At 37.6% G+C, this 22,516-nt stretch overlaps 1 protein-coding gene across 1 annotated transcript in view; it reads left to right on the top strand.

Annotated features, from left to right (window-relative positions):
* The window catches only part of LOC113237276 (2-oxoglutarate dehydrogenase, mitochondrial-like), a 26,476-nt gene extending 7,460 nt beyond the window's left edge, over positions 1 to 19,016 (top strand). Inside the window, exons 6-19 of the mRNA XM_026473666.1 lie at positions 789 to 937; positions 1,260 to 1,345; positions 2,834 to 3,013; positions 3,711 to 3,891; positions 5,775 to 5,993; positions 6,684 to 6,877; positions 7,727 to 7,855; positions 9,526 to 9,647; positions 11,113 to 11,225; positions 12,098 to 12,285; positions 14,390 to 14,486; positions 17,159 to 17,351; positions 18,042 to 18,338; positions 18,807 to 19,016. Coding sequence (XP_026329451.1) covers positions 789 to 937; positions 1,260 to 1,345; positions 2,834 to 3,013; positions 3,711 to 3,891; positions 5,775 to 5,993; positions 6,684 to 6,877; positions 7,727 to 7,855; positions 9,526 to 9,647; positions 11,113 to 11,225; positions 12,098 to 12,285; positions 14,390 to 14,486; positions 17,159 to 17,351; positions 18,042 to 18,338; positions 18,807 to 18,951 — 2,293 coding nt within the window. The 3' untranslated portion in view covers positions 18,952 to 19,016. The remainder of the gene's footprint in view (positions 1 to 788; positions 938 to 1,259; positions 1,346 to 2,833; positions 3,014 to 3,710; positions 3,892 to 5,774; positions 5,994 to 6,683; positions 6,878 to 7,726; positions 7,856 to 9,525; positions 9,648 to 11,112; positions 11,226 to 12,097; positions 12,286 to 14,389; positions 14,487 to 17,158; positions 17,352 to 18,041; positions 18,339 to 18,806) is intronic.
* Positions 19,017 to 22,516: the final 3,500 nt, after the last annotated feature.

Genomic DNA, 22,516 nt, shown 5'->3' with positions numbered 1-22,516 from the left:
CATTGATGTAGAGACGCGTCATTGCGCCATATGAAAACGAGCTATTCAACCATTGACTTACAAATAAATGGACGACGGGTCTAATACAAAAACCACGAAAAGAATGTCCCAAGTCAACCTATTTAAACGTAGTGACATGTAAAGGAATATGAAAAAGCTAAAACGTTGAATTTAAATTGTAATGTCATCGCAGTACTGTCTAATTTTGCTTGCTTCGCTGTCAGTCGAACAAACGAAGACTTAAGCGTGAATGACGCTCTGTATACGATTTTAACGCCCTATAAGTTCGGACACTTTTTAGCGCGGACCCGACGTCCATACAATTGTAAGTCCAATGTATTCAACATAAACTTTATTCTACGAGTATATAAGTAGTTACAGTAATGTAATAAAAGTTATTCAAAGAATAAATGTAAAGGAATATACAGCAAGCGACACCAGGCACTTATTGCAAAATTGTAATAAACAAAATTATTTCGAAAAAAATCCAAAGTGTGCGTGCAGATGTGACGAATGCGAGGCAAATACGCCTGTTTACGAATGGCTCGCCAGCTGCACACGTGCATTTCTTAGTGCGATCTGTTCGCGCGCGTGTGATGCGATTACAGAGGCGCACTTAATGCACGCGTGTAGCACATTCGCCAAAATTCGCCTATGCAATTGAGGTAACCTAACAAAATAATATGTTCTGTATTAATTTATTGTGCGTCAATTTGATGCGACCCTTAGGGGACCATTTGGGGCGACCCTTAGGGAGGGCTGAAATGATATTTGACTTTCTTGGTCAGCTTGGAGAAGTATTTTGCGACAAAGTGGCCAGCAGAAAAGCGATTCGGTTTAGAAGGCGGAGAGAGCATGATCGCAATGTTAGAGGAGGTTGTGGACTCTTGTACGCGACTCGGTATTCAATCCATCGTTATGGCCATGCAACATCGAGGTAAGCTAACATCATTATAATATAATCTTAGATAGTTTAAGACCCAATGCGTGGTTCCAACTTGAGAAACTTTGTGTTACTTATTTGTCACTTAAATTAACCTCAAAAGACTATGTTCCAATGCGTGGTGATGTTATTATCGTTCGATGCTTTGCTAAATAATTTGCGAATAATTCAGGTAGTTCGTAATCACCTGTAGAATTTTTATATTGTACAACCCAAAAGAGTTATGATAACAGCTCTCATCGGAATCCAGGACCCGTATTTGTTAATACGTTTAAAATAATACAATTTGTTTTTTACATTCATTTCTGACAATCAGGGCGCTTGAATATGCTGGTGAATGTGTGCCGTAAACAGTTGGTGGATATTTTTGCGCAATTCAAGCCGATGGAACCCAAAGAACCGGTTATTTTTTTTACTTTTTTCTTTTGTTTTTATTTTGAAATTTTGACAGTTTTTGTACGTACATTTTTTATTAATAATAACGCTCACAATAACGCTCACAATCAACATAGCCCCGCACTAGGGAAACCCTGTGTCGCGGGTGCCATGGACACACACATAGACAACCACAAATTATACCCAAACTCACGAGAGAAATAAATGTAGGCCATACATATATTTCTCCCGGCCCGGGAATCGAACCTGGGACCTTTGCGTGGCAGTCCGGCATGGTAACCGTTCGGCCACGGAGGCAGTTATTTTGAGTGGCCCGTTGTACCAATAACATATACTAATTATTGTCATGAGATTGATACGACAAAAGCTAGAGACCCATTGCTCTGTATTAACTATCAAAAACATATAGTTTTGCATATACACGCAGGTTGTACTCAATCTTTGTATTAATAATTGTAATAAACCAATGGAGTCATTTCTATGTTGTTTATATATATATTTTCTATGTTCGTGTGACTGGTGGTAAACTACGCGCCTGTCCATAACAGTTGCAGTGCCACTCAGAGCTTTAAATCTCAAAGATCTGAGGGGCACTGCCACTGCGCCAGTCGCCCTGAGACATGTGTTGACAAGTCCCATGTGCCTGTAATTTCACCAGCACCCTTAGGTTCCCTTCAAACGTGAACTCAGCTCACATCACTGCTTGGCGGCAGAAATGGGTATTTTCCTGGACCACAAGCACTTTCACAAGGAGCTCTAAAAAAGCTAATAACGCACACACTCAACACACTTGTACATAACTCTAAAAAAAGCTGAAATATAAAAGGGCATTTCTCAAACTCCACTTATTTATCATAAGAAAAATCTACAAAAAAAGAGAGTATGATATAGCTCGACAGCTAATTGTAGAGCACAAAATCTTCCCAATAAACCTTACCCTTCCAAACAGGAACGCATTATACTCACATTGCTGCTTGGCGGCATAGAAATACACAAGTAAGGTGGCAATACTTTCTTGGACGAACTCGTTCACAAAGAGCTCTACTGCTACTTAATAAAAGCCAAAAAAACCAATACAAAACCTCTGTAACAAACAGAGAGAAATTCGTAAAGTCAATGAATCGATCTGTAACTCAGTTGATACTTGTGGCCCTGATTTAGCTTTAGCATACAGACGCATAGGTTCGACTCCTGTCAAATAGAAGGATTTTTTCTGTATATTCATAATTATAACAAAGCCTTTTAAAATATTCCAAATAACTTTTTATTGACTGCCTCCGTAGCCGAACGGTTACCATGTTGGTCTGCCACACAGAGGCCCCGGGTTCGATTCCCGGGCCGGGAGAATAGTCAACATCTCTCTCGTGAGTTTGGGTGTAATTTGTGGTTGTCTGTATGTGTGTCCATGGCACTCGCGACACAGGGTTTCCCTGGTACAGGACTACGAGTGTGTGCGGTAAAAATTATGGTCAAAAATATTTGCATCTTGCCCAGGGTTCCGGTGATATCAAGTACCACTTAGGAACGTACATCCACCGGTTTATCAGGCGCACCAACAAATATATCAAGGTGTCCATGAGCTGCAATCCCTCGCATTTGGAAGTGGTATCTCCCGTCGTGATTGGGAAGACTCGTGCTGAACAATTCTGGAAAGGAGACAAAAAAGGGGATAGGGTATGAAGAGGAAACTATTAAGTATATTTGAACCTGATAATGTGCCATCGGCTCTAAACGCCAAGATATTTCGCTATATATGGCAGAGACTTAGGGTGCTTTCAAATTAGACGCTTATAGAAGCGTTGCAGTGGCGCCACTGTGTCGTTGCACCCGCGCCGCTACTAATTTTCATACAATATTAGAAGCATAGTTGCAGCGCCACTGTCGTGACACGCGCGCCGCTTTTGCGGTCATAATTAGTGAATTAAAAATCATTGAAGCTTCTATAAATGTATAATTTGGAGGCCCTAAAGCGACCAAATAGGTTTTCAATATTTTTACTACACGGATATGATGTCAAAGAACTTAAATCTTTTTGGTTGTTTGTTTTCTGCTCTATGGCAGATACAAGATTTGGTATGTATGTATGGTATAATAAAAAATATATCAAAATGTCATAAGTCATAAACGTAGTAGGTAGTATTGCATGTAGCAGATTATGTATATATAAAATTTTATTTGAGTATAAAAAAGTTCGACCAATGTCGTTCACAGAATCTAAACCTCTTTCCTAAAAAGTTGTAATTTTGCAGATGTGACCTTATTACACCAAAGGTACGAATTCTAGGTAGCCCATGTCTTCATGCAGAGTAGAACGTCCATAATTTCAGAGCCATAAAAACCTTTGATAATCGAAAATTTGTGTTGCAATCAGGTAATGGCAATAATAATGCACGGGGATGCAGCTTTCACCGGTCAAGGGGTAGTGTATGAGACAGTGGAGATGTCGAACTTGCAGGCGTTCAACACTTACGGCTCCATACACATCGTGTGCAATAACCAGATAGGTTACACTACCGACCCCAGGTACTCGAGAAGCACGCCGTACTGTACAGGTAAATTAAAGGGCTTCTCCTCTGCTAAGCTCCTGACAAACCTCCCTCGCCTCCTTCAATTTCAACAGTCTCTTCATACATGCATGTTTATTCTTGGTACTTTTAATTCGACCTCTTTAAGGACATCCCGAGGTTTACCTCTCCCAACGCCTCCATCCAGATTAGCTCTATAAATTTGTGCCGTCAATCAGAGGCGGCTCGTGGGAGATTTCAGTGGGAGTTAACTCACTAACCTATACATATTTTAAATACCAAATTAAACTCACATTATAATGTTCCATTTTAAACAATGCCACTAAACACTACGCTTCTTAACAACGATTGAATAATAAGAATTTTTACAACACAACAAAATGCGCGCGAAAAAAACACAGTCAGCTTATTTCCGCAGAAATCTTGCTAAATTTCCTCATGCTAATCTTCTGTTTCACGTGTCGCGCCGTTAAAAAATTTCTCTTTTCGCACTCATAGAATTCAGTTCTAAACAATGTCGGTTCATAGGAGCGCATCGCGAAACGCTCCACTCGCGGGTAAGTATGCTATTCTATATTAGAGAGAAAGATAAAAATCTAATTGTGTGTTCATTAATATAAAAAAATACTGCGGCTACAAATATAATATGAAAGCATAATTAATAAATTTATTTTAGTGGGTTGGATAGGAGTGGGAGTTCACTGCACCAGCGCTCCTTTGGACGAGCCGCCTCAGCCGTCAATCTCCAAACCATCGAAGCATCCCTCTGTCCATCCAGGGGGTCTGTCGGAACAATGACTGTCATATAAGTAATACTGGACCTCATAAAAAAGACGCACGATGGGAATGAAGCTTCATACTTGACATTTCATCTTTTGATTTGATCGAGTGTTATTTGGCAGTAATTGTTCGGACGGATGTCGGATGGAGAAAAGGCGTAGACCCTCCTGGTCACTACTGTGACGGTGTGCCCTCCTTACATCGTCATCCCACCTTTTTATCGCCATTCTCCGGTTGCTTAATATATAATTGTTCCATTCTTTTGCCTCACATTCTGATTTTGTTCGTTCCATCGTCACATCGTCTAATTTTGATTCTTTTACCAAGTTACAATCGTTATAATATAATCTAACTCATATATCAATCTTAATAAGTGTATAACAGTCTATAGCCTTATCATGTACCTATGAATACGTATCTGTAATTCAGAAAAACTCGGCCCTTTTTAGGGGTAAGTGTCTACTTAAATAACTCTTTATATCCATCAAGTTAGGGAGGGTTTTTTATATATACCTTTTTATTATTACAGCCTTACTCTTTCTTCTTTGTTACCATTTCTTCTTAACCCGACTTTTAATAAATTTGTGGACCTGAAATTTTCTGTTTTACTGCCGTGAACCTAGTCACGGCTTGTTAGGGTTACAACCCTTTCACTACTATCATCATACACACCTCAACGCTCTCTTACTACATTATTCGGCATTCTGTCTTTAAGACTAATACCGCACATAATGCGCAAAGATGTAGATTAATTCTAAATTAATTACCACTTGCTTCCCATACTGGAAAAAATCTGTATTAGGGTCGAAACACAGGAAACTGCGATGCGAATTACTGTGATGCGATTTTGTGCGACAAGGCATCTCACTGTCACGATTCGGGTAACCGTTCGACGATCATCAACCGTACTTAACGTATTTTTTAAACTAAGTAACGACATGGATCCTATAAAGAGGGTCCACTGCTGTTATTGATAAGAAAGTATAAAAAAAACACAAAGAAGGTTAACATCGCAGGAATTCGCGATGCGGAGCAATTCGCAAATTCTTGCGACGTCGCATCGCAGTTTTGTGTTTCGACCCTTATGGTAGCATGTGCCTAATTTCAAGCCTCCGGATTCCGTTAAACAGATATAGCAAAAGCCATTGATGCACCTGTGATCCACGTGAACGGAGACAATGCAGAGGCGGTAAGCCACGCGGCGAGAGTTGCCGTCGAGTACCGATGTCAGTTCAAGAAAGATGTGGTTGTAGATCTTGTGTGCTACCGGCGCCACGGGCATAGCGAAGAAGATGAACCCATGTTCACCCAGCCATTCATGTATAAGAAGATTAAGAGTATGGATACAGGTACTACTAAAATTACTAATTTAAATCATTAATTTATTGAATAGCAAAGCCTCGTTTGTGTTAGTACTTATAAAAAAACGATTACTAATCAATCTTATAAGCTAGTCTTAGTAGCAGTAGAGCTCCTTGTGAAAGGAGCTCGTCCAGGGCTGCCAGCTTATTTATTTCTGCCGCCAAGCAGTAATGTCAGCATTACTGTGTTCCAGTTTTGAAGGGTAAGGGTGCTGGTGAAATTACAGGCACATACATGAGACTTGTCAACTTATGTCTCAGAGTGACGGCCGCAGAGGCAGTGCGCCTCGAATCTTTTGTGTGTAATTGGCCCAGGTTAAACTTAACTCGGCTGGCCTGTGCCCAGAGAGCGACACCGTGCCCCGGACGTATATTTGGCGGACGCCGTCAACCCGCACCCCCGGACTTCATATTAGGCGGACGGATCCGGTCCTGTACCAGTTACTTCAACCCCGGACGTTACTTCGGCGGAACAGAGGTGTACCAGCTGCTGGTCGTAGGAGGGCAAAAGTTCAGTGAATAACCGTTGGGTTTAAAAAAACGAACCGCGCCCAAATAAATTTGTTTACAAGGGTATTCCTTCTTTTATTTAGAAGACCCCCCGTAACAGCCGATCGCTTAATTTTAGACCGTGTGATGTGCAAAAGAAAATTTGTTCACTTGTCCTGTCGTTTTCAGTGGACAAGATTTACGCTAAGCAATTAAAAGCAGAAGGCGCAGTAACAGATGCTGATTTAAAAGGTTGGGAGAAAGAATACATGGACACATTGAATGCGCATTTCGAGCTTGCGAAAAAAGTGACCAAGCTCAGTATCATGGACTGGATCGACACTCCGTGGACGGGTTTCTTCGAGGCAACTGATCCCAAGAAGGTGAACACACTTACAGCATAGAAGCTGAAGGCTCCTATTACCCTTTTGAACATAAAATATTTGTGATTCAGAGTTTTAACTAAACTATTCACGCTTAATACTTTTAAATAAAAGAAGAAACAATATTCAATTCGATAAAACTTTGAGGAACATAGTAGTATCTCAAAAAATTACTCTAATACTAATAGATTACCATAACAATTAAATGAAAAAATATCCCAAAAAGGTATTACCTTGAAATAATCGTCTTCCTTTTAGAAATAAATATTTTTAAAATTCACTTACCGTATAATGAACATATGCTGTGATTTAATTTTAATATCCTGTTCAACAAACGACGACTTCATCGTCTTTGAATGAATGACGACTTTGTCTTGACGACTAGAGCTTCGTGTGTAATACTGATTACGACATCATCCAACAAGGCAACGATGCACAGTGTGGTCGGCGTCTGACGCCTCATTGCGCTCGACGCGCGACTCCTTCTTTGCATAACACAAATTTGTACCTTAATAATGGGAACATAGAGATGAAAAAAAAAAACAACAGTAAATTAATAATAATTGTCTTAACTTTCATACTCTCATCATGGCATGTTCACCTGTAATTGGTTAAGCATTTTAACTGTAACACCCTATCGAATGTGTGTAAAACATTGTTGTAACCGAATGTATTAAGCGTTGGTGAATTTAAATAAATAAATAAATAAATAAATGAATGAAAACATGACGAGTCGCAACGCTTCTACATGACGCGTCGCAACGCTTCTACTCTGCGCCAGTGTGAGTTGAGCCTAATGAAACAATGAAAGAGTACAATGGAACGCCATAATAATTAAGTTATTCGCAGATCAAAGAAACTGGTATCTCCGAAGGATCGTTGTATACAATTGCGAATCATTTTACGAAGCCACCGGAACCGTGGGCTTTTGATCTTCACAAAGGACTTCTCAAGAATTTGAGTAATAGGGAGAAAATGGTAACATTACACATATTTTGTCTTTTACCCTTTATAATTCGACGCCAGAAAAGTGAAATGTCTAATATGCATTTGGAAAATAATACAGGAGAGCGATTTAAAGTATTTTTTTATGAAAATTAATCATATCGCTAAATTTATTTGAAAGAAAGAAGGAAAATGTATTTATTTGGTCTCGTTACAAAAAATAAAAAACTACATTAAAGCTGATATTCTGTGGCCACCATGAAATGACGAACGCCACTAAAAAAAACATACATTTTGAAAACATGAATATATAAATACATCAACATAACACAATACAAAATACATATATATAGATTTTGAAACATCACAATAAACAATAACGACGTGTTACCACACCTAAAAATATATACTACAATTCAATAACATTTGCGGCATTTAAGAAACTATACAAAACAAAAACAAAAAACATTTTATGTAAAAATACCCCAATGAGAAGAAAAAATGGCGGGTTTTTGTAGTTTCAGTTTTTCACAAATAATTTTTAGTTTAAGTATTATTTATTACATTTTGTGTTTCTTAATTATTTTAGCTGATGGCTCTGTAGCCAATGCTCAACAAATAAATAATAATAATGACAGTTGGAAAAAATGGCGGGATTTTGTAGTTACAGTTTTTTCACAAATTAATTTTTAGTTTAATTATTATTACGTTTTGAGTTTCTTAATTGTTTGTTGCTTGTTTAAGCTGATGGCTCTATAGCCAATGCTCAACAAATAAATAAAAAAAAATCACTCATCATACCTCTTTTGATTTTCCAATACGTTTAAAATTACGCTTGAACATGGCATTCGTAGCACTTTCTTAACAGAGGAATATCACTTATTTGTTTTATGGAAAGCTGAAACTTTCCATATTGACAAAAAAAAATTCTAAAAAAAATACTTTAAATCGCTCTTCTGTGATTTTTTTCCTAATGCATGTTAGACGTTTTGCCTTTCCATCGTCGATATGTATTTAATATTTCATTAATAAGTTAATAATTAATAATTATTTTATTAATAATTAGTAAACTTCCTAATGCAAGCTGTAAGGTCCCAGCACATCGAGTATTTATAACCAGAAATAGAGACGAAATGTCATTTAATTTGTTTGAAAACTATTCTGCCATATCGTAAGCGCTCGTGTATACGAAGCCGCCACCGCGCCGATACCGTTCCGCCACCGCGCCTACTGTGACAACTGCCGATTGGCCAGCCCGAATTCGAATGTCGTCAACGTGTGTCGTCAAATTGTTTCACTGCAAATCGACCAGCTTTTGCTATAATGGACGAAAATTGCAAAACTACATATTTAATTACTGATGAAATGTGATTCCGTTTGTTTTGTAATTAGATGTTTTGCTGTTTTTCCCACACCACCGAATAGAACAACACGGCATTGTTAAAAATATTATCTTTATTACAATAAATACATAATATTTTTGGAATATACGGAGATGTACATACAGGTCAGTTGTTGCAGCATTTGACATAAGGACCATTTACCTGATGAGTTGCCAGGGATGAATAGTCCTTATTTCGTCTCCATTTCTGGTTTTATGCTCGATGCTTACGCATAAGCATGGGTATAGTAAATTTCCTGATGTATTCTCGACACTATTCCGAGTTTTGCACTGCGACAGGAAAATGAAGTAATGTGTACAGGTAAAAGAGGGTATAGCAGATTGGGCTATGGGAGAAGCTCTTGGGATTGGTTCACTACTGCGCGATCACATCCACATCAGATTCACTGGCCAAGACGTGGAACGAGGCACCATGGCTCACAGGTATCAAATTAAACAAACTTTCAAATAACTTTCGCTTACTTTATTTTTATCGTTATTAACAATTATGAACTTCTAATCACGAAACTAGGCGAGGGGAGTCTGGATTCCCGAAGATATGTCGAGCATGACGGTATCTTATCCACGCCCCGCACATTGACTGAACGACAACAAGGCTGTCGGCGAGCCGTTTTCGCGCTAAGACGGCTTTGATATTTGAATATAGTTTTCATTTATTCATTACGGAACTTGTACGTTAATATATAACATCATTGTACTTTACTATTTATAATGGTCGTGAATTGTGCTGTGTTCGGCTGTTTATCATCATCTAAACAGGATAAAGAGAGGAGGTTCTTTCGTTTTCTGAAGAAGAAACGAAGTAAATAAAAAAATGTCTGATACTCATTCAGATATTGTTTTCTTCGTTTATTTAGTGCAGAGTAATATATAATACAGATTTACTATATCAATATAACGAGACGCCACAACTTCGTGAGCTAATAGACAAGGATACTCGAATTTTCAATTTCTATTGGCGATAAATATTACGTAGCGAATGTACCTAATTGTTAACTAGGTAACGATAAACTTGAACATGTAATTTCAAGTATGTTGGTTACCTTATTTAAAAGTACCTGTCCGTAATGTAGCATTTTAAGTGCTTTTAATATATTTTTTAAATAAATGTTCAATATTATTCTTGTTAGTGAATTAATGAAAATATAATATTACTTTATGAATATGTGTAATTATTAGGATTGTATAATAGAATTATAGATAACAAATTGGCGTTAGAATTTTCGCTATGTTGCCGCTCTGACCACGTGATGTATAGTACGTAGAAGTGATGGATAACCCTGCCATTTCACGCACACATGCGCGTGTGCAGATGGCGCCTTGCTGTATGTAGTAGTAGTAAGTAAATAACTTCCGACCGTTGTATGGAGTGTCCGAGGCGTGCTTATACTACAGGTACAACCCAGTAGGTATAGAAAGCCGACTCTTGTATTTAACTGTTTTCTAATTATTATTATTAATACAAAGATCGAACACTAAGGAAAAATCCTTGGATCTATCTGGATTCGAACCAGTGCCTACAGTATACCGTGTCGGACGTTCTCCCAATGGAGCTACGGAACGAACCAGCAGACCTTTTCTATGTCTATTTCTTTGTTAAAAATTTGCAATTTGTATGTGTTGTACAATAAAGTGTTTACATACATATACACTTTACGATTTTTTACGACTTATTTCTCGTTGCGCCATCTGTGAGAAAACTATGAAAGTTTTCTATTATTTTGACTATTTTTGTACAAAAAACAGTCCATTGATTACCGTTGCCCAGGCGCCAGTGACAGGTCATGACGTAATACTACGTAAGACGACATCGTCTTTCAAGTCTGAAATTTTGTTACAATATCCTCAGAAATACTTTTTCTAAAAGCTTTATCACTTTTTTTATCAGGCATCACGTATACCATCATCAAGGCGTAGACGGCGCGACGTATCGCGTTCTCGACACCATCTACCCCGATCAAGCGGAGTATCATCTACATAATAGCTCCTTGTCCGAATATGGTAAGTTTCCCTAGACTTTGCTTTTCAAGGCGACCGTGAGTAGGCATTATTTAGGCGTCCATGCTACATCGTCGACCTCAGCGACACTTTTCATTAGGTGAGATGGAGGTCGAATGTACACTTATTTTGTTACGAAAAAAATCTGAATCAAAATTATTATAGATGATAAATGTAATTATATGTATAGTAGCAGTAGAGCGCCTTGTGAAAGAGTTCATCCAGGGTAGTACTGCCACCTTGCCTATTTGTACCGCCAAGCAGTATTGTGATCATTACTGCATTCCGATTTTGAAGGGTAAGGGTGCTTAAAATTACAGGCATATGGGACTTGTCAACTTATGTCTCAGGGTGATAGGTGCACTGGTAGTACCCGTCAGATCTTTGCGATTTAAAAATGTGGCACTGCAACTGTTGTGGACAGGCATGTCGCTTTCCACCACGCGTACGACTTGTTCGTCCAGTCACTTGGTAGCATAAAAAAATTAGATATCGATGCCTTACTTTCTAAAACGCGTACCTTATAAAGAGTCATTACTCAGGAGATGGCAAAACTTTATATTTATTTTAAATTTCTTATCAAGGATGTTAATTTGGATGCATTACTTTAAGAATGGGTTAAAGCCAGTGCGTAAATAAGAAGGAAATGTGATGTCAAATCAGCCTGCAAAATTTGTATATACAATCCATTTTTTGCATTTCAGTAATGTTGTGTTTTAAAATACGAGTTTGAGAATGTAAGGCGACAATATGGACATTTGTATTCGGTTGCATTCGGAAATCCGATGAATGCCGAGAGACATTAAAAAAAATAATTTACTGTAAGTTACTTCTCATTATTCAAACGAATATAAAGACCATACTCTTGTTTAAAGGTATCCTGGGCTTCGAAACCGGATATTCCTACTCAAGTCCACACTGCCTGGCGATCTGGGAAGCACAATACGGCGATTTCGCAGACACTGGACAGGCAATGTTCGACACATTCATCTGCAATGGCGAGAGCAAATGGATTTGTCAATCGGGCGTCATAATGCAACTACCACATGGCATTGATGGAGCTGTTAGTTTCTTGTAATTTTTTTTGCAATGGGTCCATTTTTTGTCCCTCTTTCGTCCCCCCGATATTGATTAGTCGGAGTCCTTGAACATTGTTTGTTTGTTATAATTATTAATACAAAGATAAGATCGAACTCTCAGAAAAAATTCTTCGATCCGGACGTATTCAAACCGACGTCTTCTAGCATACCGTGCCAGACGCTACCAACTAAGACACGGAACGAACCAACGAACTTCACGAATTTTTCTATGTGCTTGTTTGGTTTTTCAACGACTTTTTAGCCGTAGCGCCATCTATGAGAAATCTATGAAAGTATTTCATCACCCAGTGCAATACCTTTACAGTTACCTTTACCAGCAGTAATTTCACATAAAAAAGAATTGAATATCAATTTAAAAAAATTGTTTTCTTTAAAATCTTCTTTATTTATTCTAATTTTTTTCCACCTTTCCACATTATATTATTGAGTATTTGCGTATTTAAAAAAAATTAATATAATGTTCTTATTCTTAATTAAGTTAAAATCCTACAATGTCAATTGTAAAATTGTAAAATAATATAATTTTCGCGTCTCGTGCTAGAGCACTTTTAGAAAAGTACGTCAATATAGCCCTAAGTAGTAGGAATAGTGCATCATTTAATCCCTAGGGAGTAAAAAGAACCTACCTAATTTTTTAATAAACTTCGAGTGACCTAGGTCACAAACACAAACAGCCAGTTCTTGCTCTAGTTTGTGCCAAAAGGTAAAAGTTCAATAAGTGAAACAAAATGCGGGAGGAGTGACAGTTTACGTAACAGTTACGTCGCGCTGTACACGGGATAATTCCAACAAGATTTTTCTGACGATATTCAATAGCAAGTTGATAAGGAAGGAAGTTGATAGGTAAGGACCTATTTCTGCCGCCAAGCAGTAATGTCAGCTAAAGGGTCAGGGTGTTGGTGAAATTACAGGCACATGAGACTTGTCAACTTATGTCTCAGGGTGACGACGGGCGCAGCGGTAGTGCCCCTCAGATCTGTGCAATTTAAAGCTCTGAGTGGCGCTGGAACTGTTATGGCCAGTCCATAGTATAGCGTACCATCAGGCGCACAACTTGTTCGTCCCGTTACTTGATATTATATTATAAAAAAAAGCCTATTACATAAACTGTTACTTCTCCCTCACATCGCAGCTACCTCAGGAACCGGCTCAATTAAGCGGTAGGTCTGTACTTCAGTTTTTTTTATACAACCTCTAATAAAAAGCTCTATACGGGTAGCTGCTGTAAGTAGAGCGCAGAAACGTAAATCTCGTAACCATCAGTCATGTGAACTTTTGAACAGGCACAGAAAAAATACTAGAAATAATTATATGATAATCTATGAATATACCTTTATTTTGTAACTAAAATAGGTCTACAAATTATATTATACTTATGCTTAAGTCATTGCCCGATATTGCACTTGAAGAGTAAAGAGATTTCGTCTAAAAACGGCATTAACAGATTTTCGAATTTAGCCAACGCTGTGTAAAGGGAGTGATGTAATCATTGAGTATATAACCAGAATCAGAGACGAAATAATGGCCCATCCATCCCTGGCAACTCATCAGGCAAATGGGCCTTATATCACTTTTAAATATCAACTCTCGTTTGCGGTGAAATCACAAGTTAGAAAGCTGAAATAGTACAGCGCCAACAACTAACCTGTGTGTAAGTCTCCGTATATTCCAAAAATATTCTGTATTTATTGTAATAAAGATAATATCTCTTACTATGGGGGGCTGTTGCATTCGGTGGTGGGGGAAAAACAGCAAAACATCTAATTACAAAACAAACGGAATCACATTTCATCTGTAATTAAATATGTAACTTTTAAATTTTTGTCCATTATCAAGCTCAAGATAAACTGGTCGATGTGAAGTGAAGCAATTGACGGCACCCGTCAATCGTTTCGAATTTGGGATGGCCAATCGGAGCGCAGTTGTCACCGTAGTGATTTGGCATAACAGTTTTTAAACAAATTAAATGACATTTCGTCTCTAATTCTGGTTATGTACTTGATGGATGTTGGTAATATACGTTATGTTATATTCTTTTGTCTAACGCTGTATGATGACGCCATACAGGGTCCTGAACACTCATCGGCACGCCCTGAGCGCTATTTGATGCAGTGCGATGACGATGAAGACGCGTTACCCTCACTCGATGACAAAGATTTAGAATGTAAGTACAGTCAAGAATACATCAAACCTTTAGACTTGAGGCCGTTATAATCGCATTAGGCTTGATTTTAAATCTTAAGTGTCAACTTTAACGTGCTCTTGATCTTGTAGATCAGAGATTCCCAAATATTTTTGTCTCGTATACCACACCATGCCATTTTTTTAACAAATTCATCATCATCAAACCACAGTGCTAACCACTTTTAACTCCATACCAAGAAACCTTATAATTTATCTACCTCAATTTCTTATTTGTTGTGATATGTTTACTTTATAGGTAATTTATATACCTTTTATAAGAAAGGGTTCTGGCCTACATGTTGGCTTTCATATTATATACTCCGACCTAAATGGGTTTCTAACGTCTCATGCACCTCCTATTTTTGCCGCTGACATGAACGCTTTGTAGATTGGTCAATATGGACCACTTTGGGAATCAACGCTGCAGATATTTAATCTAAACTAGCAACCTAGATGGTAGGTTTCGCCAGTGGCGGATTTACAGTTTTGGCCGCCCTAGGCCCCAGGCCATGTAGTCAAAACGAACCGCTCCTTTCTCAGCACTCATCATATACTGGTAGACTACATAATTAATTTCACTGTCACTCTGCCTATTGGTGGAAACCGCATGAAAATCGATTCAGTAGTTTTTGAGTTATCGCTATCAAACAGACAGTCAGACGCGGTAGTAGGTAATAATATGTAGTGATGTAGTGACATTACATTATAGATATGTAACATATCTATATTTGTTCGGTATTCTGGCTGTGCTATTCAATCTATAATGATATCGAATGTCCCGCGTACTGACTGAAACGAAACTGGCTGCGCGGTGTCGTCGGTGTTGACGTTGGCAGGCCCATGAAACTTGCATGAAAATGTTTTAATTATTCCTTTAAATCTTTATCACTATTTCTGCGACTGATTATTACAATACAAACGAACAAGACTGTGCCATCTGCCCCGCTGAAGACTCACACTGCACCGCTGCCGTCGAAGGGAGGAACGCGAGAGTACTTCTATATCATCGCCCTAAATACAGTCCACCTTATAGCCGCGTGTCTCGGCTTTCCTACGCCACAATATTTTCTACATAAAAATTTAGGAAAGTGATCTAAGAAGATTATTGTATTTGTTATACGATGCGGTGTAGTACGGTCCGCCGTAATGTGCGTGAGCCTTTGGAATATTTAGGTACTTTGAGTTATTTCTTGTCATCATCAGTGATTTTTTTGTCACGATTGGCCGCCCTAGGCCCGGGCCTACTGGGCCTTAGGGCAAATCCGCCACTCGGTTTCGCTGAAGTGAGCTCCGGTGCTATGTATCCGATAATCATCTGTACCACGTATCCATTAGTGTTTTAAGTAAAGGACGACAGACTTTGTCTATCGTCTGTTGGGGTGCACGAAAGGAGCCCTTCCCCGTAATTAAATAAATAAATAAAAGCTAAAGGACTTGTGTTGTGGAAATCGGAAACAACTATGGTACCACAAACACCCAGACACAAGGCAATATAGAAAAGTTAGTTTTCTACTCTGATTCGGCCGGGGATCGAACCCGGGACGTCAGAAATGGCGACACCGTGGAAACCGGTGTGTAAGCTACTCGTCCACGTAAGCCGTCAAAATATGTACAATTGATAATATTCACTGTACATCTGGTGCACTCTGGGGAATAATCATCGAGAACCTTATGCCCATTTTCAAATCCCTTCTTAACGATGGCAAGCTCAGATAAAGACAAAACATGGACATAACTTATAATTTTTACGAAAATGTATTATTTAGATACATCGCAATAAAGAACACTTAATTCTGTATCGAATCATGGGTGCAAATTTATGCCATTGGGAACTTTATAAGTGCTCCTACGAAAAGCCAAGTATTGCTGCGGCGGTCTCGAATTACATACGTCAGACGGATAGCAGTTCACATTTTTTAATGATCCACTAGTTTCCACTAGGCTCTCGTAGACTGCAAAAGTGTATGCCCAGCGAATTAGAATTGAGGTTTTCTCAGCACTAAAATATTAATGTATATTGCGTCATTCTCGTTGAAAAGATGCTGCCAAATTGTTCACAACGAATGACAAAACAAAATCAGCTAAAAAACCCATAGTCTGTCCGCCAGTCGGCTATTATATATTGCAAGTCTGAATGCCAACTTGGTCACATTGATTCCTATAATGCAAGGAGATCAACGAGTTAACGACAAATCTATAGTGCCTTTTTGAACTTTGGTTGACTTATTTTATGAATGGTTAACGGCTTCTCCGCAAGGTGTTAGCGCTTTAAGTATGTGTAGGTATGTACATACATATCATCACGCCTGTCTGTATGCATGGTCTCTACCATGGACCTCCACCTGCTTCGCTCCTGACAAACATTCGCCTCCTTTACTTCCATCAGTCTTGCTACTTTTAAATTTCAACCTGACCTTTATTAAGGACATCCCCATTCTGATTCAGATATATGATATAACGCGGTCTACCACTTCCCGTGCCTCCATCCACATTCGCTCTGTAAATTTATGCCGTCAATCTACCGACATCCATTCTTTCTACATGATCAAAGCATCGAAGCATACCCCCTCTCTATCCTGATCACTACATCATTTTGTGTACGTAAGTGTTTTCTATTGTAAATTGGACCTAATAAAACTGTTCAAAATCCAGTGAAGCAGTTACGCGCGTGCAATTGGCTCGTATGCAACGTGACAACCCCGGCGAACTACTTCCACTTGATCAGACGCCAGATTGCGATGCCGTTCCGTAAACCACTCGTGCTGTTCACGCCGAAGGTCGGCCTTAAGCATCCGTACTACCGGTCACCCTTCAAAGACTTCTTACTCGGCACTCGCTTCCAGAGGTGGGTATTGTAGTGACTAACCATATAGGGATGGGTAGTGATTGTGGAACTGCGGAGTGATAACTATCTATCTCAGAAAATGCCAATTAACAAAGACTGAATGAATTGTTATACCGTAAAGTAAGTTTTATTTCCTGATAAATTCAAGCGCTTTGCTCACTGCATGCGATACGTATTCGTTCCGAATCCGAGAAAAACGAATATCGCTTGTATAGAGATAAAATGAGCCCTGTGACTTTTCGGGCCGTACTTTCTCGAATTCTCGTTCTCCGTCCGCAATCCGTGCGAAACAATTACTGTCAAATAAGTAATACTAGCCAGATTAAAATACAATACCAGGTATGAAACTTCATTCACATCATGCGTGTTTTAATTTGCTCGTGTATTTACTTATTTGACAGTAATTATTCGCAGTGCTCAACGTTCTAAGGCAGGCATTTACACAGCGGGGTTCTGTGGCGAGTCTACCTAACATAATAGAACAGCAAGGCGAAACTTGGTTTGTCACTTTCTAGTTAAGTATTCATCATTCTCTATATGTACTGCATCAACAGACGGTTTAGTGATATTGTAATATTACCATTTAACGTCACGGCATAATATGATCGTCAATGTGGAATTCATTGTCCTGGTTCGACTTACCCTGTTAACTAAATGATCGAAAAGGGATAATTAAAATTTCTGTTTCAGAGCGATTCCTGAATCCGGACCAGCGTCTAAAAATCCTGAAGGTGTGAAAAAGCTAATATTTTGTTCCGGAAAAGTGGCCATCACAATTGACGAACTTCGCAAAGAGAAGAAATTAGAAGACAAGATTGCCATGTGTCGAATAGAACAGATGTATCCGTTCCCATACGATATATGCCTGAAAGAAGCAGCGAAGTATTCTAAAGCGAAGGTGGCCTATTGTCAAGAGGAGCATAAGAATTGCGGACCCTTGTTCTTCGCCAGGCCTAGACTCCGGAATCTTTTGGGGACAGAAATCGAGTAAGTTTCGTTCGATCCCTAGAGAAGAGCAGAGAAATCTATGATCTTTGTTAAAAAGCAATCCAGGTTCAAGAAATTCTTAACTTCAACGGGACTGACAACCGGACTAAAATACTTAGCTTACATTGATTACGTCCGATGACATCCGTCCGAAACAATTACTATGAAATAAGTAGTACTCGATTAATAAACGCGTGATGCGATTGAGCATTACTTATTTAAGAGTAATTGTTGTAGACCCCAAGCCGCGTATATATATATTTTTTTTTCAAATAAACTAACGTTATAGGCCTTTTGCAGGTTCCACGGTCACAGCTGACATGGTCAGTCAAATAGAAACGTTGGTTTGTTTGTAAGAACAAATATATACGCGATCTAGATTTTAAAAATAGGTACATTTCCTATGTGTAACAATCGCAAAAACCTAAGAACTCTATAAATACTTTCACAGTTAATACATTATTTTAGATGTATCACGAGACCACCTAGTCCAGCCTCTGCCACTGGAATCAAGTGGATTTTTCAGAAGGAACTCAAGGAACTCAAAGAAAACATTATCGCTGGTGTAGATGGCGCTGGACCACCTCCGTCTAGCCCAAAAAAGCCATGCTAGTTTCTTTCTTGGTTTGTTCGTTCGTCATTAGTCTTTATCGTCCTAATTCGTATCGTCTGACCTAATCCGCCTAATAAATTGTTTTATTGAATTAAATAACCGTTATTATTTGATAGCAGCCAAAGGTTTTTGCCAGTAGAAGTTACAGTAGGTTCTAATTTTTGAAGTCCAATCTAAAAAGGTATTACTTTTACGAGTTTTACGGAAGACGACGATGGCATTGCTAAGTTATTGTATTTTTTTTTGTGGTGCCAAGTGACTAAGGTAAGCGACACACCGCGCCTGACCATGACAGTTGCAAGGTCAAAGGACACTGCCATTGCGCCCATCACCCTGAGACCTAAGTTGACAAATCCCATGTGCTTGTAATTCCATCAGCACTTCAAAACCGCAACGCAGTAATGCTCACATTATTGCTTGACGGCAAAAATAGATACGGTGGCAATACTTACTAATACGAACTCTTTCACAAGGAGCTCTTCTGCTACTAATTACTTTTAGGAGCTACTCGATTTTACAGAGTTGACGATGGCATTGCTAACCTATTTCATTTATAATTTATAGATATAATTTTCTCGCTAATGAATTCTCAAATTTAAACTTTTTTTAAATATAAAAAATTTTTTTTTTTAAAGAACTTTTATTATTTATTTTTTCTATTTTATTAGAAAGTTCTTTAAATATTCGCCTGTAAAAAAGAAAAGCTTCCGAAACTTGAGTTTAAACAATAATGCAGTTGATGAATTGATGTTTCAAAAAGTGCTGCTTACTATTTGAAATTGCTAGATATTATTCATTATGAAAAGCTTAGAAATTGAGAAGCAAGATGAGAAAATCATTTATTTTAATCAACTTGAGATCTTCCTGTCCTTATCCCACGCTAGATGGAGTCGGCACAACATGTATTTTTCTTCCACTCTCCCCTATCAGCCGTAATTTTTATACTCACACCTTTCTTATCCATGTCATCTTTCACACAATCCATCCATCTTTTCTTTGGCCGTCCTTTCCCCTTATATCCCTCCACATTCATACCTAGCACTCTTCTTGTCACATGACATTCTTCCCTCCGCATGACATGTCCATACTACGCTAACCTTTATTCCTCATCTTTTCCGTCACTGGCGCCACTTTTAAACTTCCTCTGATGTACTGAATTTTAATCAATTTGAGATAATATTGCTAAATAGCACCCACGAAAATAAACATCGATTGTTACAAAGGATCTTTCTTAGCAAGAATTTTAAGTTTTTTTTGCTGAGGAGCCGCTGGCGCTTGAATTACCTGTGTACGGTCTTTGTACGGTTAATCGAAAAGCGTTACATGGAGGGTAGTGTTGGGCTTTTAATTGCCCGAAAAGTTTAAAACGGTAATTTATTAAAATAGTTTCCAGAAAAATGCAAAATAATATAATAGAATAAAAGTAATAATATATAGGAGAAAAAATATAAATTGACGTTTTTCCATGACCCAATATTATTTCATATAAAATACAGATCGGTGTTAAAACACGCACATAAACAACTGAATTAAAGCTATTTCTATGTTTATTAATAGAGATAATATTATTGTATTATCTCCTTATCTCTAAAATTCTGTACGAAGTGCTTGAATCCAAAGTCACGATATGAAATAAGAAAAAGTACTGTCAAATGATTTATAAACGAATTTATAAATGTCATGAAACATAAACAAACGTTAAAAAATAAAATTTCGAGGTTAAATTTGTTTTAATTTATTTGATATTAGTAATGGCTTATGCGCAATATTTCTTTGCTAACTTTAACAACAGCGAGGCTATCATAGGTACATGTAACTCTATGTGTCCTGAGGAAGAAACAAAGTTGTAAGTAACAATTCTCGAAACTCTAACCTGCGTTTTTATTCAATGTCGTTGATTTCTTATATTCCGTAGAAGAGAAAAAGAGCGGCTTATTCATGTGTTAGAAACGGAGAATGGAGTTAAGAAATTGGTGAAAGCGTATTGCCGATCGGCCGCAGATAGAACGATGGCAGTTCCACGTTTACTACGGCCTTACTCGGTCTTAAAAGACACTGTGGATTACCTATTGCTAGAGTAAGTAACCAGAAGAGGTAAATACAGTCGTAACTTAGAAAAATCTTACTATTAAAGGACAATGGCAAACTCCCATACAAATTTTTGTTGACATAATTTGTAATGCATCTGTTTATGAAAAATCAGACTCTTGCATGCTATTTAATATATGCGAAACATGGAAACACTAACACTGTCTCTTGTTACATCTCCTTTTATACCATGTTTTAAGCAAATAAACATATGATAATGATATTATTATTAATAATATTACTACATTCTTTTATTTCCAAAATTAAATGGAAGTATGAAAGATTGACTTAAATCAGTCACTGATATTAATTCTATACCAATGCATAAATACAAAATAGCTTACACTATTTGGAATCTGTTTAAAAATTTCTCTATGAAAAATGAATCTTGAGGTTGAAAATTTATAGCATTTATATTTCAAAGTTTTCTCTTTTTTATATACTCTCAAATTACATTTTTCTGTGCAAATTCACATTGCGTAATATTTGAATATTTGTAAACGCAAAACAATAAATTCCAAATTTCATTTGATATTCCCATATAACCTAAAATATTCCCGAAATGGAATATTGATCTAGTTTAATTAAATGTTGGCATGTTGATAACGACTTATCGATAGATTACGGTACGACACTAAAGAAATCCACCGTTAGTTCGTTTAATTTTTGTTTACGTATGCACGTTCATTCCGTAGTTAGGGCAGCTCCTTTCTTTTACTTACTGAACTTTTTGTCAGTTTTACCATTTTGTCACATGGTATTTTGGAGAAGAAATTATCGACTTTAGAAGTATAAAATCTTTTATTAGCTCATTACAAATCGGCCGAATCAGTACATTTGATAATACGTGAACTAAATATGGACCATATCCATATGTTGGTGCTCAAAATCCCTTTTTTAGCGGCTAGATGTCGCTCATTGTTAAGAAACTGATAGTTGTAGATATCAGTCTGGTTACATACTAATTAGTCATTAGTTTCATATAAATATGATTTTATTTCCAGACATAAATAGGCCGCTATTATAATTTGAAAAACCTAATGAATTTATTTTATTCAGAATTGTAATTAAGAGATTTCAAGACACTTACTAATTCATATAACTATGATTTTGCCATTGTTCTTTTTATTGAATGTCAGAATGTTTGACCACCATTATATTCAATTATTTTTATGAAATTGCTACATTTAGAAAAAATTCCTTCGATCTTGTTGAATTCGACCCAAAGTCTTCCAGCAAACTGTGCCAGATGTTATGCCAACTAAGCCACGGAACGAAGGATGTTTACTAAGTGTTCGATCTTTGTATTAATAATTATAACAAACTACATAAACAAATTAATAAACTATATTATATTTATTATTTGAGATTGTGTGAATTACCCATTGACTTACAATTATATGGACGTCGGGTCCGCGCTAAAAAGTGTCCGAACTTATAGGGCGTTAAAATCGTATACAGAACGTCATTCACGCTT

This window comes from Hyposmocoma kahamanoa, unplaced genomic scaffold (assembly GCF_003589595.1).
Source record: "Hyposmocoma kahamanoa isolate Upper Pololo Valley unplaced genomic scaffold, ASM358959v1 93, whole genome shotgun sequence".
NCBI classification, from domain to species: domain Eukaryota; kingdom Metazoa; phylum Arthropoda; class Insecta; order Lepidoptera; family Cosmopterigidae; genus Hyposmocoma; species Hyposmocoma kahamanoa.
Note: the sequence above shows the minus strand (reverse complement) of the source record. Positions and strands in the feature narration are given on the sequence as shown.